The sequence below is a fragment of the Canis aureus genome, chromosome 28, assembly GCF_053574225.1.
Source record: "Canis aureus isolate CA01 chromosome 28, VMU_Caureus_v.1.0, whole genome shotgun sequence".
NCBI classification, from domain to species: Eukaryota; Metazoa; Chordata; class Mammalia; order Carnivora; family Canidae; genus Canis; species Canis aureus.
The window spans coordinates 32,459,755-32,476,817 of NC_135638.1; the positions used below are offsets into that span (position 1 = coordinate 32,459,755).

Here is a 17,063-nt window from a genome sequence, read left to right on the forward strand (position 1 = left end):
CTGTAAAATAAAAATAAATATACTACTGAGAGTTCAAAAAAATTTTTTTTTGGTGATTGCAAAATAGCTTTGAATGGAAACTGTTTTAAAAGAATAAAGCTCTGAGTTTTATGAGGATGATAACGGGGGAAGGGGTAAAGAGATAAGGTCCCTCCCAGAGCTTCACCATATTTCCCGGATGCGCAATCACCTTCACTTGAGGTAGGCAATATTACCACAAGCCATATTTGTAAACAACTAAAGATCAGATGGGCTTAGGGCTTTAAGTGGTCTTATGGGAGTTCAGTGTTCTGTCCAAAATTCCCATTTCTTGAGGGACTGTACATTTCAAAGTCATCTGTCTCTCATCCTCCACTGCGGTCTTTTACTTTGCTCCATGTCCTGAAATTTTCCCTTACGTCTTCCCTGGTAGGTACCCACATAGGAGAGCCTTGGAAATTTGCTACTCAATTTCATTCTCACACACCTAAACCTAACACATTATCCTGGTTCCTCCTTCCTCTCCCCCACCCAATCACAGCACAGGTTACAATGACCTGTGAGTGCAGAGAATCAACCTTGGGAAGTTAGGCAGGAGAGAAACCAACCAAGGATACTGAGAAAGAGGAAAGACCCAGGGAAGAAAAAAAAAAAAAAAAGCAAAAAAACTGTGGGACCTTGGAAGCCATGGAGGAAGGCGCTTCCACAAGGAACTATGAGAAATGCAATGTTCACCTATACCGAGTTCTGCTGAGAGTTCAGGGAAGTTGAAAGGAGAAAAGTGACTGGTAAATGTGGTGACTTGGCAACATTTCAGAAGAGTGATGGAAACAGAAGCCTGGTTAGAATATATTGAAGAGAGAGAAAATGCAGACAACCTATTCTGACAGGTGTCTCTAAAAGTTTTGCTAAGCATGGGGAGCCAGAGGGAATTAAAGCAACATTTAAAAACAAAAAACAAAAAACTATATATTTGGGTGGGAATGATTCAAAAGTGAGGGAGAAATTGACAAAGCAAGAGAGAGAAAGGGAAAAGAGACAAGAACATAATCATAAAGGCTACATTGTTGAGAAAGAAGTTGGCCTTTGTAGGAGCAAATATATCTTAAAATAGCAGTAATGAAGGCAAGGGAGCAGATGCTAGTAGGCTGGATGATTTGGAGGCAGAGGGTGATGACTGAGGAAATTCCATCTCGGTTTTTTTTTTTTTTTAATTATTTTTTAAATTTAAATTCAATTTGCCAACATTTGGTATGACACCCAGGGCTCATCCCATCAAGTCAATTCTGGCTGAATTCTCCACAAACACAAACTCTGTGACAGCAGAAGCATCGATCTTCTGAGCTATTGTTCAAGAGGATCCTTTTGAGCAAGTTTCTTCCCCTCCTCTTGTCAAAGATAAAGCTGGGGAAGTTAAAAATTACAAAGTGTGATTAATCAGTGTAAATGCTGTCTCTGTATCTGCTAGCTGGCAATTATCTTGGGGCCTGAGAGACAGAAGCCGATCCTTCCTGATGATTACATTTCAAAGGAATGGCTTTCAAGTCCTTGAGAAAGGCCCTCCTGAGTTGTAGGAGGTACACATATGCCTACCTCAAAGGTCCAGAGAAAGAATTCACCATTGTAAACCCCTCTTAGTAAATGCTTAAGAAACAGCAGTCAGGGGCTTATGTTAGGTGTTGGCTACAAGAAACAGTAAATTCTTTGGGCAACCTTGAGTTTTCTCAGACAGGGACTTTGAAGGAGGCTTAGGGTCATCCCAAGCATGAGGCCTTGAGCTGTTAGAAACCATGTTAGTGTTGATTTAAGTCTTTTAATGTGGGGGAGAGTGTGGACGAAATCATTTGTGCCGGGAGTCTGTAGCTTTTATAGGCCACGGTTGAGGCCTAGCTGAGAAGAAGGTTCAAAGAGGCCTGGCTAAAGTTTGGTCAAGGAGAAACTGTCACTCTCCACCCAAAAAGAATCACATTACCCTTTAACGTTTAAAAGGAGAAAACTTGAGTGCTGTTTTCTTGCCTTATTCCAGCCGAAGTGATACCTCTCTTCTGAATTCATAACATGTGTTGTATTATTTCTCACACAGAAAGCTATCATGTTGTACCTCTTGCAACTTTCGTTATCCTATCTCACCATTGGTGCACTTGTCCTGGCACTCCGATTAAGCACAATTTCCTATCGGTACACTGAGCTAATGTCTCTGACGTGTTTTTACAGTTACAGGTTCTGTGCAGCACGTGAGAATCACGTGGAAGGGACTTAAGACAAGTTACAGGGTACTTATGCAGCTTCACAGTTCTAATAGGTGCCCACTTTATGGGTATCATTTTTCCAATGCTGCTAGGATCAAACTCAGTAAGATCCATCTTGGCTTTTAATCTCGGCTTTCCATCTTCCCTTCAGGGTCCTGCAGCATCTTAGTGAGCTGAAATACACATTTACATAGAAGCCTTTAAAAATCTTATTCTGCAAAACCTGATCTGTAAGGCAATATTAGATAAGTGTCACCATATATGTAATTCAGAAGTTTATTATTTAGGAATCCCTTTACAACCACAGGCCCAGATTCAGGCTATATTAAGGAGTCAGTCATAAGGCAGCGGGATACCCCTCACACCCACTAGGAGAGCTATCATCGAAAGTCAGACATAAGTGTTGGCAAGGATGTGAAAAAATTGGGACCCTAACACACAGCTGCTGGGAATGTAAAAGGTGCAGCCGCTCTGGAAGGCAGGTTGGCAGTTTCTCAACATTTGAACACGGAGCTACCACAGGACCCAGCAGTTCCACTCCTAGGTATGTAGTCAGTAGCAATGGAAACACCTGAGCGTGCAAAGACTTGTACAGCCGTGTTCGCAGCAGCCTTGTTCATGCGAGCCACGCGCCGAATGGACCAACAAAACGTGGTATATCCACGCACTGGAATAGTCTCGGGCCATAAAGAAGACTGAAATACCGAAACGCGAATGAACCTGAAAAACATTTATGCTAAATGAAAGAAGCCAAACATAAAAGGCTACACAATGTATGACTGCATTTGTAGGGAACGCGGGGAAGGGGCACATTCCTAGGCGCGGGAAGGCAGCGCGGGCGGGCGCGGTACCCGGAGGCTCGGGTCGGGTGGGGCGGCTGGCCCGGGGGTGCGTGTGCGGGACCATCCCCCCCCCCCCGAGGGCACACCCTAAATGGGGGGGCTGCTTGCCGCGGGAGCTCCGTCTCAAGAGAGCCCTCGGAAAAAGAGGAAGGAGTCGTGCGGCCCGGGGGTTGCGCTCGGCAGAGGTGCAGGGCGCCAGGCCCGGCGGAGGCCGAGCGCGGCACGTGGGCGCGGGGGCCGGGGGCGCGGGGGCCGCGGGGGCCGCGGGCGGGCGGCCCGGGCCTGAGTCACGGCGCCGCGGGAGTCCCCACGCCCGCCCGCTCGGCTGAGCGCGGCGCCGACGCCGGGCCCGGGGCGCAGCGTGGGGCGGTCGGGCCGCCGCAGCCGCGCCCCCCTCGCGGCGCGGACCTCGCAGCGGCTCCCCGGGCCCGCCCCCGGCCGCGTCCGCAGTCCCGCCGGACCCGGCGCCCGCGCTGCGCTCGCTCCATGGCGTTTATCCGGAAGCAGCGGCGCGAGCGGCAGCTGCAGCTCTACTCCAGGGAGAGGTGAGCGCCGGCCGGGCCGCGGGGGCCGGGGGGGGACCGGGGGGGCCGGGGGGGCCGGGGCGAGCCGAGCGCGGGCGGAGCTCGGCGGGTCCCGGCGGCCGCGGCCCGGCGGGGTGCGGGGGGTGCGGAGGGTGCGGGCGGGGTGCGCGGGCCGGCGGCCTCCCCCCGCGCGGCCCCGGCCCCGGCCCCGGCCCCGGCCCCGGCCCCGGCCCCGCCTGCACCGGGCGGCTGCGGTGCCTCGCTCCCCCGCCCTTTGCCGCCAACTTGTGCAGAGCCAAGGCCGCGGGGCCGGGCCGGGGCCGGGCGAGTCGGGCCGCGCCGCCGCCGAGGCCTCGCTCTGCCGGAAGCCGGGGTCCGGCCGTCAGGCGCGCTCGGGGGCGGCGGCGCACGGTCCTCAGCGCCCGCCCGGGGGGCCCCGCACTCCGCAGCCCCCGCCCCCCCCGCACTCCGCCCGCGCCGGACCCGGGGTCCCGCGAAGCAGCGGCCGGACGGGGCCGAGCAGCGCCGCCCCTACTTCCTGACTCGGCGCTGGGGAGGCCGCCGCCGCCGCCGCCTCACTCGCCCACTCGCCGGTGCCGAAAGGGACTGGGAACGAATCGCTTTACGAGGATTTTGACCCTGAGAGCAGGTCATCGGGGGCGCCGCGAGCAGGTCACCTGTGATCGGCGCTGCGGGAAGGAGAAGAAACCTCTTCCCTCACCCTTGAAGGTCTAACAGCCGGACTGAATTCACATAAAATAGATGAACAGGAGGAGAGAACCGAAGTTTTATTACCCGTGTGCGGAGGCCCAGCATTAGAGACCTAACGAGATGGCCAAGGCAGGCAGTTTTTATACATTTTGGGACAAGGAGACAGTATGTGTGTGAGGAATCGACAGGATAAAGAAAGCAGGTGTTTGGGAGCCTCAATTAGTAGGATTCTAAGCGGAATTTAGGCTGAGGGAGTAGATTAGAAAACAACAAGGTCTGTTTGTCTTTCTTGGCTCTAAAGTCCTTATCTCGGGTGGTAAAGATGTCTTTTTATTTTTTGGCACAGGGAGGGTATTTCTCACATGGGACATTTGTTTCCTGCTTTTAGGAGGACAGGGGAGGGTCTGAATGACGTTGCACTGGCTATTAAGTAACTTTTATTTGAAATAATATGCCAAAGGGGCACATTTTGGGGCAGCCTGCCCTTGGCCCCTATAGGGGACACCAGCAAAGCAGATTATACGTGGAAATACAGGCTGGAGACTTTAAGGCTTGTGTGTGGCCTCGCAGCATCCACACTTGTTTTATAGACGTGACTTGACTGCTTTCATCCAGACACTCATGTCCTTTTCTAATCTCTAATGTTGGCCTGGCCAGGCCATCGATGGTTTAAAATTTCATTCCCCACCATAGAGAAGATGACAAGATGTATCCAAAAAAAAAAAAAAAGCATATCTTGGATATGGCTTTCAAAAACATTTTTGGTTTTGTGATTATGTTTTATCCACAGAAAGGCTTATCTTTTTTTTTTTTTTAAAGATTTTATTTATTCATGAGAGACGCAGAGAGAGAGAGGCAGAGACATAGGCAGAGGGAGAAGCAGGCTCCATGCAGGGAGCCCAATGTGAGATTCGATCCCGGAACTTCGAGATCACTCCCTGAGCAGAAGGCAGCAGCTCAACTGCTGAGCTGCCCAGGGATCCCGAAACGTTTATCTTTTAATAATAAATAATAACTGGACCCTAAATAAAGTAACTCACTTGTAGAGGCTCTTCCGACTTCGTTTATAGGGCTTGTTTCATATGAAGGAGCTTGAGTTTCTTTGTTCTGTGCCAGCATCATTAAGAGTTGGGGGTATTCTGTACTAAATAGATGGATGTGCAAATTTGCATTGTGAGAACTTAGAAACACTTGAATTGCCATCATGTTCTGTGCTCAAAGAATCATTTGTAACAATTCTGTGGCCTCTTTGATAGAGAGGAAAACCTGTTTTCTTTAGACCTGCCAGTTAATTTGATAGCTGTAATTTTTGTTTCATTTAGTTAGTTTATGCAGCTCTGCAGTGTCACACAAATCTTGAAGTCTGCACTGAGGTTTCAGCATATAATCTGCTTTGTTGGTATCTATTGATCAGTGTGACAGGCTAGCAGTGCACGGAGATAACTGTAGCTCTCACAACCAAAACACTTATTCATCTGTCAGGAGGCAGCAGCTGTTCTGAGCATCAGTAATCAGAAGAAGTTGGTGCCGCATATCTTGGATATATTTGAATCTTGCTTGCTCACTGCCCCAATTTTTTAATGCTCTGCTCCCTGGCTTTGCAATCTTGGACTGATAAGCCGACTTTAACCCAAAAGGTGTCTAAAGAATACCAGTTGGATGAAAGGAATCTGTCTCACAATCAGGTGTGGGCTAGAACCAACCAGTCTCTGTAAATCTAAGAATGAATGCACTCTGAAAGATGAGAATATTTTAAACCAGCTTTATTTCTGCACAGATTTTTCCTGGCTCATCCCTTTGTGGCAATAAACACCTATTTAGCACAATGATTGATGTAGATCATTGGCTCAGTCATACCTAAGAGAACTGTTAACTTTCTTTGGGACTGCTTCGGAGGTGACCCAACAAAAGGCCTCACCTCCTCAGAGTTGTGAGTTCATTGGTTTCATGCTGTTTTCAAGATTTTAGATTTCTGCCACTACCAAGTAATGACCCCAGGAAAGGAGAAACCTGAAGTTAGCTTTTATTTCTTTTAGTATTAAACTGATACTACTGCATTTAGTGTAAGTGATATTTCTATAAAAGTATAAAGGTAGAAGAAGCAGAGAGTCTGATTGGGAGTTTTTGGATTGGTGGCTTAGACCAAGATGGGGGCAGAAGAAATGAAGAAAGGTGGATGGGTTTTAGATGTTTTTAGGAAGTAGAATGGACAGGTCTTGGTGTGGTGGATTTCATATAGAAGATATCATAGAGAGAATCCCAGCTAGACTTGTCAGATAAAATATAGGATGCCTAGTTAAATTTGATTTTCAGATGAATAGTGAAAAACTTTTAGTACAAGTATGTCCCATGCAGTATTTGGTACATACTTACACTAAATTTTTTTAATACTAAATTTTTTGGTAACTTATCTGAAATTCAGAATTAAGTCGGTGTTCTGTATTTTTATTTGCGCAAAATGGCAGTCCTCTCAGGTTTCTGGCTTGAACAACTGTATGGTGGTACCACTTATTAGTAATATTTCTGTTTATAAAGAAATGCTTTGAAAAACAAACAAACAAAAAAGAAATAAAAAAACAACAACAACAAAAAAAAGAAATGCTTTGGTAATTTTCAGTATTTGAAAACAAAGGGATGCTTGGTCATTAAAGTTAAGTACAGTTGTATCTTGGTTAAGATTTAGATTCCAGAAACTATATTGATTTTACTGGCTTTTAAAAAATCTACTGTGTAAAAAAAGAAAAAAAATGTACTGTGTAGGTGTTAATGAAAATAAATGGGAAGAAGTTTAAAAGACAACTCACATATCTTAGAAATGATGTTGGAAATAACAAATGTGTACAGTGCGTTTGCAGATAAGGATATTTTACAAACTGCTGCTATTTAAGATATTTCTATTTTCATGGCATCTGGGTGGCTCAGTTGGTTAAGTGTGTGCCTCCAGCTTGGCTCATGATCCCAGGCTCCTGGGGTGGAGCCCCACATCACTGCAGGAGGGAGGGGGTGTCCCTGCTAAGTGAGAAGCCTGCTTCTCCCTCTCCTGCTCCCCCTGTTTGTGCTCTCTCTGTCAAATAAATAAATAGAATCTTTAAAAAAAGACATTTCTATTTCAAGAGTAGGCTAATTGTTAAATAATTTTCGTCTTCACATCTAGGAGTGGTGTGATGGACGAATAGCTATTTTTTTCTTAAGTGATTGGAAATTGAGATACTTGAGGCATGCTCCTCCAGGAGAGAGTCCAGTTTTCCTCTCTGTAATGTTGTACAACAAATTACTTAGGTGTAACTTTTAAGCTATCATCCCAGAATAAAACACTAGTAATCATGAATTCTATGTTGAGCACACATATTTCATTAATGATTTACAGGCACTTCTTAGAATTCAACTTTGCTTTCAGACATTCCACGTGTATATGATTCTCTTGGTTATGCTGATACTAAATTTTTTGGCTGATACTAAATGTCTTTTATTTAATATTTTATCGATTGATTCTGTATTTATCATACTACAAGTACTGGTTGAGAGGGCAGAGTGCTTTGCTATACTCCTGTTTATGCTTTTATTTCTAAGACTGACCATCCTATTCTTATAATGTCTCATTGGTATATGCCAGGTGTTGAAAATGAATATAAACTGCAGAACCACAGGAATGCTGAAGAGTTGAAGGAAATCTACCTGTGACTCAGAAATAGGGTTTATTTTTCTCACATAAAAACAAAAAACAAAACAAAAAAGAGTGGGAGAAGAAATAAGTGTTGCAGATATTTTGATTAACTTAGAATTTATATTGGCTTTACCCAAACTGCATTATTTAGGCCTTTACCTTACCTTATGCCCTATTGCTGTCTGAAATTAGCTTCTTCCAAAATTGCTACCATTTAAGAAGACACAAGAAAATAACCACAAACTTTGAGTGGGTTTGCTCTATGGTTTTTATTTAAAATTTTTTTTAACGTGATGTAAAGTGGGTCTGGCCATTTAATGAAAACATTGCTTGTCTTTCTAAATACCATTGCAATTTCATCTTTTACTCATCAGACATGTAGAATTGTGACTGTACATTTATGACTCAGTAATTTTGAAAATTATCTCTTTGTTTTTTGTTTTATTAAGTGGACGCCACTTAATAAACCCAGCATAGGGCTTGAACTCAGGACCCTGAGATCAAAATCTGAGCTGAGATCAAGAGTCAGATGCTTAACTGACTGAGCCATCCAAGTGCCCCTGTTTTTTATTTTTAAATTTGTGTTTAGTCAAATTCTATTTAATACTAATTATTTGAAATTATTGTGACGTAGATGGTAGTCATTTTTTACACATTGATGTGAGGTTGAAAACATGTATATTAATATTGGTATAATATCTATATATCTGTTACTTTAGGCTTGTCAGTTGGGTTTCGATCTTTCATTTTTCTTAATGAATTTTTTTCTGAGTGACTTAGCAGTTACTGGGAGATGCTTCGTGATATAAACTTTGACTTCTATTTCTCTCTCTTTTTTTTAAGATTTTATTTATTTATTCATGAGAAACAGAGAGGCAGAGACATAGGCAGAGGGAGGAGAAACAGGCTCCATGCAGGGAGCCTGATGTGGGACTCGATACTGGGACTTGGGGACCACGCCCTGGACCAAAGGCAGATGCTCAACCACTGAGCCACCCAGATGTCCCTGAGTTATATTTCTGTCAATTTTTGCTATCATATTTTCAAGGGTTGTTATTGAGTCTATGTAAGTTTAAATTGCTATCTTCTTAGAAAATTGAATCTTTTATCAAGGATTCTAGTAATGATTTTTTCTGTTTTTTTTTTCTGATATTAATATATCAAATTTCTTTGAAGTATTTGCATTATATGGAATTTTTCATTTTTTTTACATTTTGATTTTGTCCTTAGGTTATAGGCATATTTTCATTAATAGCTTAATAGTTGGATATTTTAATAAATAATTTTCCAATAATTTTTGTCTTAATAGATTTAGTCCATTTACATTTATTATTTTACAAATATATTTGGACTTTATTCTTTTATTTCTTTAGTTTTATCTTATTTTTTTTCCTTCATTTGGATTAATTAAGACCCCCTTGTTCTCTTTCATTTTTCCTGAAGAGTGTGGTACTTATATACTGTTTCTGTTTTTCTAGAGCTTACCTTGAAAGTTTAGCATTTATATTTAGCTTAAGATCTGAAACTAATCGTTCTCTTAACCTTGGTCCCTAACAATACAAGGACCTTGGAGGGCTTCCATTGACCCATCCTAAATTATAGTCTCTATTGTCTAGTATTTTCAATCTAGATTTTAAACCTACAAATCAGACATTACAATTGTCTAGTTAACGTTTATGCTTATATAGTTTTACATGCATATTTACCATTGTCTTAGTCCAGCATTCCTTCTCACCTATCATACCTTCTCTATGGTATAATTTTCTCTTTCCTGAAGAATATCCTTAGAAGTTCCCCTAATGGTAGTAAGCTGCTTTTGTCTGTCTGAGCATGTGCTTGTGTTTTGTATTGGAGATCAGTTTTGCTAGATGTATAATTTTTGGCCCATGAACAACAGGGGGTTAGAGGCACCAACCCCTGCACAGTTAAAAATCTGTGTATAACTTTGACTCCTACCAAAACTTGAACTACTAGTAGCCTGCTGTTTACCAGAAGCCTTCCAATAACAAACAGCCAATTAAAACATATTTTGTATGCTATATACATTATGTACTTAAAGTAAGCTAGAGAAAAAAGTATTATTAAAGTATTCTTAAAGCAAGCTAGAGAAAAGAAAATGTTATTTAGAGGAACGTCTGGGTAGCTCAGTGGTTGAGCGTCTGCCTTCGGCTCATGTCGTGATCCCAGGGTCCTGGGATCAAGTCCCACATTGGGCTCTGCAGGGAGCCTGCTTCTTCCTCTGCCTGTGAATGTGCCTCGTTGTCTGTGTCTCTCATGAATAAATAAATAAAATCTTAAAAAAAAGAGAGAGAAAATGTTACTTAGAAAGTCTCCTTAAGGAAGACAAAATACATTTTCAGTACTGTAGTGTATTGGGAAAAAAAAATCCACCTATAAGTGGATCAGCACAGTTCAAACCCACGTTGTTCAGGAGTTAGCTGTAATTTTCTCAGCATTTTGAAGATTGTGCAAATAAAGACAGATAGCCAGGGAATATGCACCCAAACTGCTAGAGCAGTTTTTGGTGGGAGGAAACAGCTCTCAAACTCAGAGAAGAGGTCAATAACAGGTGTGCTGTGCCTTCCATGACACAGCTCTTAGCTACCTGGCCAGGTCAAGCTTCAGACTTCAGGAGAAACTTGGATCCTTGGAGTGAGCAGGAGCCAGGATGCAGTAGAGCTATGCTGTGATGCAACCTTAGCTCACCATGGCCTGACTGGGGCTGTTAAGCCTTGCACTTGAGTCTGTGTGATGTGGCAGGATGGGAGCAGGATTTGTTGTATCTGTGTTTGTGGTTAGGGAACCACCAGAACTCTCTCTGGCATAATGAAGACACTGGGGTCCTAGCCTTGCATTCGAGGAGGACCATTTGACTTTGGCCCCAGGGCACAGTAAGTTTCTGGGGAGCTTCGCAGGAGGCCACTTTATTCTGGGGAGACCAGCTTGCAACAAACCCCTAGCATTTAAGTCCAGCTTTCTTTTAAGGACTCTGTCTTCTCTCTGGCTGCTTTTAAGATCTCCTCTTTGTAGTGTTTCACTGTTGGTCTATCTATAAATTTCTTTTTATTCACCTGTCCTAATTGGGATTCCTAAAGCTGAAACATTCTTAGGAAATGTGGAGCCAAGCCTTCAGCTCTTAGAATATTGTTTTTATGTCTCCTAAAGGCTCTTTCCTATTAATCTGCATTTTTCTCTGCTGCATTGTGGGTATTTAAATCCATCTTAGAATTTACAATTTTTTTTTTTCTCTAGTTGCTTGTCACTTCTTCTTTGGAAACTTATCTTTGGGAGTTCTTGCAGGCCTGGGTTTCAGGTGGATTTTTCCAGAAAGTGTTTGTATTCATTTCTGTCTGGGGTGCTGGGAGAGACCACACTAGTTTGTCTTGAGTTTTATTGGGCTAAATAAGTAGTGAGTTCTAGTCCCAAATGTATGTCAGGGCAGGCTGGTGGTTTTATCTTCTCAAGGGAGACTGACTTTGCTCCTAGCCCAGCACCCAGGTCCTACCATCTCCCTCTAGGAAAGGGGGATGGGTGGTTTTTATTTCCATCCTCCAAGGGTTAACTTTAGGGATCCTAGCTTTTTCTGCCCCTACCTGTCCTCTCTGTCCTCTTTGCCCTCTGCTGTCTTCTCAGGGCACCGGGCCCTATGAAAGCAGGCTCCCTACTGCTCAGATTTGGGCAGAGCCCCCAGAGGAAAAGACTGCTCCAACGCCTGCTAAGTTTTCTCTACTGAGGCTTTCCTCACCTTTGTATCACCTCAGCCAAGCATTTGAAAAAAAGGATTGTATTAATTTATCCAGCAATTTTAGATGCTGTATAGTGAGATTGTTTTTCTGGACACATAATCTGCCATAATGTCTGAATTGGAATTCCTGCTGGTTTGTTTAAGCCTGGGTTTATTTCATAAATCTATAAACCCACTGGTTAACAAGAGACTTTTGAGGTAATCTAATTTGTCTCCCTCCCCTCAATTTTATAGTTGAGTCCTAAATAAAGTGATTGGACTAAAAGTCTAATGGCCAAGTCATGGCTGACCTAAGCCTGGAACAGATGTTATCTGATCCAAGGCCATCACCTTTGCCACCATAACATGCTGCTTCTGTTTTAAATATGAGGCCGGTGCTTATTTTTATGGTACCTCAGAAATTTAGAATGTTTAGGAATAATGGAAACCTTGTTATTCTCAGTGTAATACAATGGCTGGCAGCCTCTGCATTGCCTTAGAGCTTGATAGAAAATGCACAATCTTAAGCTGCACCCCAGATATGCCACATCAGAATCTGCATTTTAATGTGACCCCTACATGATCGTACACTCGTACACATGTTTATGTTTGAGAAGCACTTTCTAGATAACAGTAATTAAGCATTCCTCTTTTTTTTTTTTTTTTTTTTAATTTTGTGCCATTGAACTATGCTTCCACATTGATCTTCTCCATAGTTTGGAGAAGGCTCATGGAATATCCTTCTTCAGGCTATGACCCCAGTGAGGAAATTGAAAGATTTTGAAAGCGTGGATGATATTTTTGCCATTTGTTCTCAAGATAGTTGAGACTTGAAAGTAGAAATGACTGGTCTTATGAATGGTGTCAATGAAAGGGATTTTGATATCTGAACCATCTAGTCCAGGAAGTAACTGCAAAGTAGAGTCAGAGGAGAATGTAATTTCCTACAGTCTGGCCAAGTAGTAGAGTTTTAAACTTATCCCCAAGGGAAAGGATCACAAAGCCAGATGAAATGGTGACATTGATTACACTGGACGAGAGTAGGTAGGAGATGGAATGCTACAGTACGGGAAGAGGGGGCAGTAATTTGCTTGAAAAAACAATCTGTGTAGGACCTAGAAATAACATTTAGTCACTCAGGTGTCTTTATGTAAATATGCAGAATATGAATAATAAAATAAATTTTATTACAAAAGAGAATTAATGTGTCTTAGGTATTATTGAAGCTTATTAGGATGAGGACTCAAGAATGGAATCTAGGGGCACCTGGATGGCTTAGTTAGTTAAGCATCTGCCTTCAGCTCAGGTCGTGATCCTGGGATCTTGGGATCAAGCCCTGTTTCAGGCTCCCTGCTAAGGGGGTGTCTGCTTCTCCCTCTCCCTCTCCCCACTGCTTGTGTGCATGCTCCCTCTTTCTCTCTCTCTCTCTCTCTCTCATAAATGAATGAATGAATGAATAAATAAATGAATGAATAAGTAAGTAAATAAATAAATAAATGAGATCTTTAAAAAAAGATTAGACTCTAGTGCTGAAAGGCTACAGATCTGTTCAGAAGGGAAGACTTGTCAGGAGGTGAGGCAGTGGGCCCTGAATGTCAAGAAGCACAAGTGCAGAGGAATCCATTAACAGAGGGGAAGAACCTGGGACCTTACTAAAAAGAGGAACAGAGATAATTGCATTCCTTTGTTACAGGCCACCTAAGTGAGTAGAAAGAATGGCGGATATGTACCTGATGTAGATGAAAAATGGGAAATAGCAACACAGATAATGACAGGAGACCTGACTTAGTCAATGTTTAGTGAGATAGAATTAGTTTCTTAAGTTCCCTTGTTGAAATTTCAATCTATTTGAAGGCAGAAAACTTGAGAACTTGGTAAAATTCTGAGTATTAAATAGAAATTAATTAAGTAGCAGTGCTGGAAACCTTCAGAAAAAGCAGTCCCTGTCAAGTTATTTATTGCTGAAGCCCAGAGGAAACCAAGATGGACTCATAACAGAAGTAGATTTTTTAGAAGGCAGATATTAAAAGTTTCAAGGGGGAGGTGGGGAAGATAGCCATTATTACTGAACAGTTCTGGAATGGATATTGATCCAGAAAGTTTTGAAACTGTCAAAAATAAAATTCAGAACATTCAGGCCAAATGGTCTTTGGTGAAGAGTTACAGAAAATCAGACAAGCAGTTAAACATAGGATAGTTGCACAGGTGGTGTTCCTCTGAGCTTATACTTATTATTATTATTATTATTATTATTATTATTATTATTTATTCATGATAAACACAGAGAGAGAGAGGCAGAGACACAGGCAGAGGGAGAAGCAGGCTCCATGCAGGGAGCCGGATGTGGGACTCGATCCCAGGACTCCAGGATTGCACCCTGGGCCAAACGCAGGCGCTAAACCGATGCGCCACCCAGGGATCCCCCTTATAATTTTTTTAAAAATGTAAAACAAGGACAACAACCAGGGACAGATTAAGAGGATGTCACAGACCTGCACAATTAGCATCAGGAAAGTTAAAGCCCCAACTGTGGCTTTAAAAAATGCTGCAGATTAAAAACATTTTCACAGTTTCCTAAAGTTGAATTTAAAAGCAGGCTGCTGCCGCGCAAGGCCTTGGCTGATAGTGGAAATTGATTGATAAGAGAGGAAATGGCTCTTATTTGTGTTAATAATACTGACCTTCAGATGGGAAGTGACAGGATAAGCCTTCCAATGTGTGCTACATCTCCTGCTGGGAGCTGCTGGGAGAGTTTCGAGCTTGGAACCCCAGAACCGTTTCAGGGATCTAGGAACTTTGAAAGGTGCCAAAGGAACATATATGCCTAAGTAAGTTTAGTGCTAATTCTGGATCATTCAGATTATTTATAAAATGCTAGAAGAGAAAGTTGTTGCCACCAGTCTCCAGAATGAATCCACTATAAAGTCACATCAATGCTCAGCTCTTTTGACAGAGTTTGGCTGGTAGGTCAGGGACATGCAGTAGCTTAGCTCATGGGAACTTTGACAGAGGATAAGGGTTTTGAGTTTTGTTTTGGTTTTGATGTCTTAATAGCGGAATCGAGAAAGGAGAAACTAATGTTAGTATAGATTGGCGGAATGATGTGTCTCTGAATGACTGTTCAGAGGTTACTGTCAAATGTATTCCAGGAGGAACGTTTTCATGGTGAGTCACAGGACTGTGTTCTCGCCCTTGTCTGTTCAGCATTTTTCTTCATGTCCTCATTTCAGAGCCACTCTAAAAAGCTCACAAAAATGCCCCACTTAGTTGCACCAACTCTCTGAGTGGTAGGGGCCCTCGTGTCTAGTTTGAGCCAAGGACAGCGTTGGGGTACCCAGAGTAGAGAGGGCAAGTACGGGCCTCTCGTGCCCTCTCCCGTGCGTGTGTACACATCTCTCAGGCGTTAGGCCGCTGTTTCTCACGGAGCACAAAGCAGTTCCCCTCAACACAGTGAAACCTGCCCTGCAGCTGCAATCTAGAGAAATGATGGACTAGCATTATAACTACTGCTCATCAGTAGAGGGTCGAGTGGTTGGGTGGGCACAAACACAGGGGCTGCCTAAAGTGAACTTATTCAATGAGTAGGATGCTTTAAAATTTAGGTGATGTGAGAATGGGACAGCCTCTCCTTTAGGAAATTAAGTAGCTAAATGAGTACATTTATCAAAGAGAATCCAAAGAGCCGCCCACACCTTTGTAAAGGTGAATTGAACTAAGGAATCCCCAGGAGCAGGGCCAGGGGTCTCCTAAAGAAAACATTTAAAATTATAAAAGTGACCTCACAAGAACCTTTTCCTCCCAAGGATGTGGTTTGAAAATCATCATTCAAAATGCCATGAAACTTTACTGTCATAATTTTTACATACAAAAATTTTAAAGCAGGTAAAACTGAACACATCAGCGGAAGGAAAATGCAGACTCAGAAAAATTCCTTAATCCTTTCACTTTAAATAACATGATTCGATTCTATCCCTTTGCCATGTGTTTTGGATCTCTTACAAAATATGCATATTGGTGAATTAAGGAGGATGTAAGTTACTGGTCAAGATAATGACTCTAGTTCTATAATAGTTAATATTAATTTTTTTTAATTGTGGTAAAAAGCACGTAACATGAGTTGACTGTCTTAGCCACTTTTACATGTATAGTACAGTAGTGTTAAGTATGTTCACACTGTTGTGCAACAGATCTCTGGAACCTTTTCATCTTGCAAAACTGGAGATCTCTACGCCCTGAAAAGCAATTCCCTAAAAGGAGCTCCACTCTTTCCCCTACTACCAGCTCCTAGCAACCACCATTCTATTTTCTCTTGGTAAGAGTTTCACTAATTTAGATACTTGACGTGAGTGGAATTATGTAGTATTTGCCTGTGCCGCTAGCTTGTTTCACTAGCATAATGGTTCATCCATGAGGTAGCATAAGACAAGACGTCCTTCTTTGTTAAAGCTGAATAATATTCCATTGTATATATATACCACATTATCTTTATCCATTCATTGTTGATGCACATTTAGGTTGCTTCCTCCTCCTGGCTCTTGTAAATAATGCTGCAGTGAGCATGGTTATGCAAATATCTCTTTGAGATCCTGTTTTCAGTTCTTTTGGATAAATACCCAGAAGTGGAACTGTGGATTGTGTGATAGTTGTATTTTTAATTTTTGAAAGAACCTCCGTGCTCTTTTCCATAGCAGTTGCCCCATTTTACAGTCCTACCAACAGTGGGCAAGGGTCCCAATTTCTCCACATCCTCACCAACATTTGTTATTTTCAGGTGTTGTTTTAGTAGTGTGTGAGGTAATTGCTCATTTGTAGTTTTGGTATACATTTTCCTGATGATTAGTGATACTGAGTATCTTTTCATACACTTTTTGGCCACTTGTATATCTTCTCTAAATCTTTTGCCCATATTTTAATTGGGTTACATTTTATTGTTGTTGATCAGTGGGAGTTCTTTATGTATTCTGGTTACTAACTCCTTACCAGATATATGGTTTAAAAATCTTGTTTCCAGTTGTTTGGGTTGCCTTCTCATTCTGTTGATTGTTTTCTTTGCTGCACAGTTTTTAGGTTTGATGTGGTCACATTTATTTTTGCTTTTGTTGCTTGTGCTTTTGGTGTCATATCCAAGAAATCATTGCCAAATCCAACATCATGAAGCTTTCTGCCAAGTCTTTGTCTAGGAGTTTCATACTTTGAAGTCTTGCATGTAGGTCTTAAATCCATTTTGAATTAATTTTTGTATGTGATGTTGAAGTAAAGGCCCAACTTCATTCTTTTGCATGTGGAAATCCAGTTTTCCCAACACCATTCATTGAAGAGATTGTCCTTTTCTCATTGTATGCCCTTGGAACCCATATTTGAGCACATAAG

At 42.4% G+C, this 17,063-nt stretch overlaps 1 protein-coding gene across 4 annotated transcripts in view; it reads left to right on the forward strand.

The window, feature by feature from the left end:
• Nucleotides 1-3,469: 3,469 nt before the first annotated feature.
• The window catches only part of NSMAF (neutral sphingomyelinase activation associated factor), a 57,116-nt gene continuing 43,522 nt past the window's right edge, over nt 3,470-17,063 (forward strand). For 3 of the 4 annotated variants that reach the window (XR_013367393.1, XM_077876864.1, XM_077876865.1), the window contains exon 1: nt 3,470-3,615. Coding sequence is in view for 2 of the 4 variants with exons in the window: in XM_077876864.1 (XP_077732990.1) it covers nt 3,557-3,615 (59 nt within the window). In the remaining 2 variants the exon portion in view is untranslated. Of the gene's footprint in view, nt 3,616-4,386; nt 4,435-17,063 lie in introns of those variants that run through there. The other variant, XM_077876868.1, reaches the window with a different exon arrangement.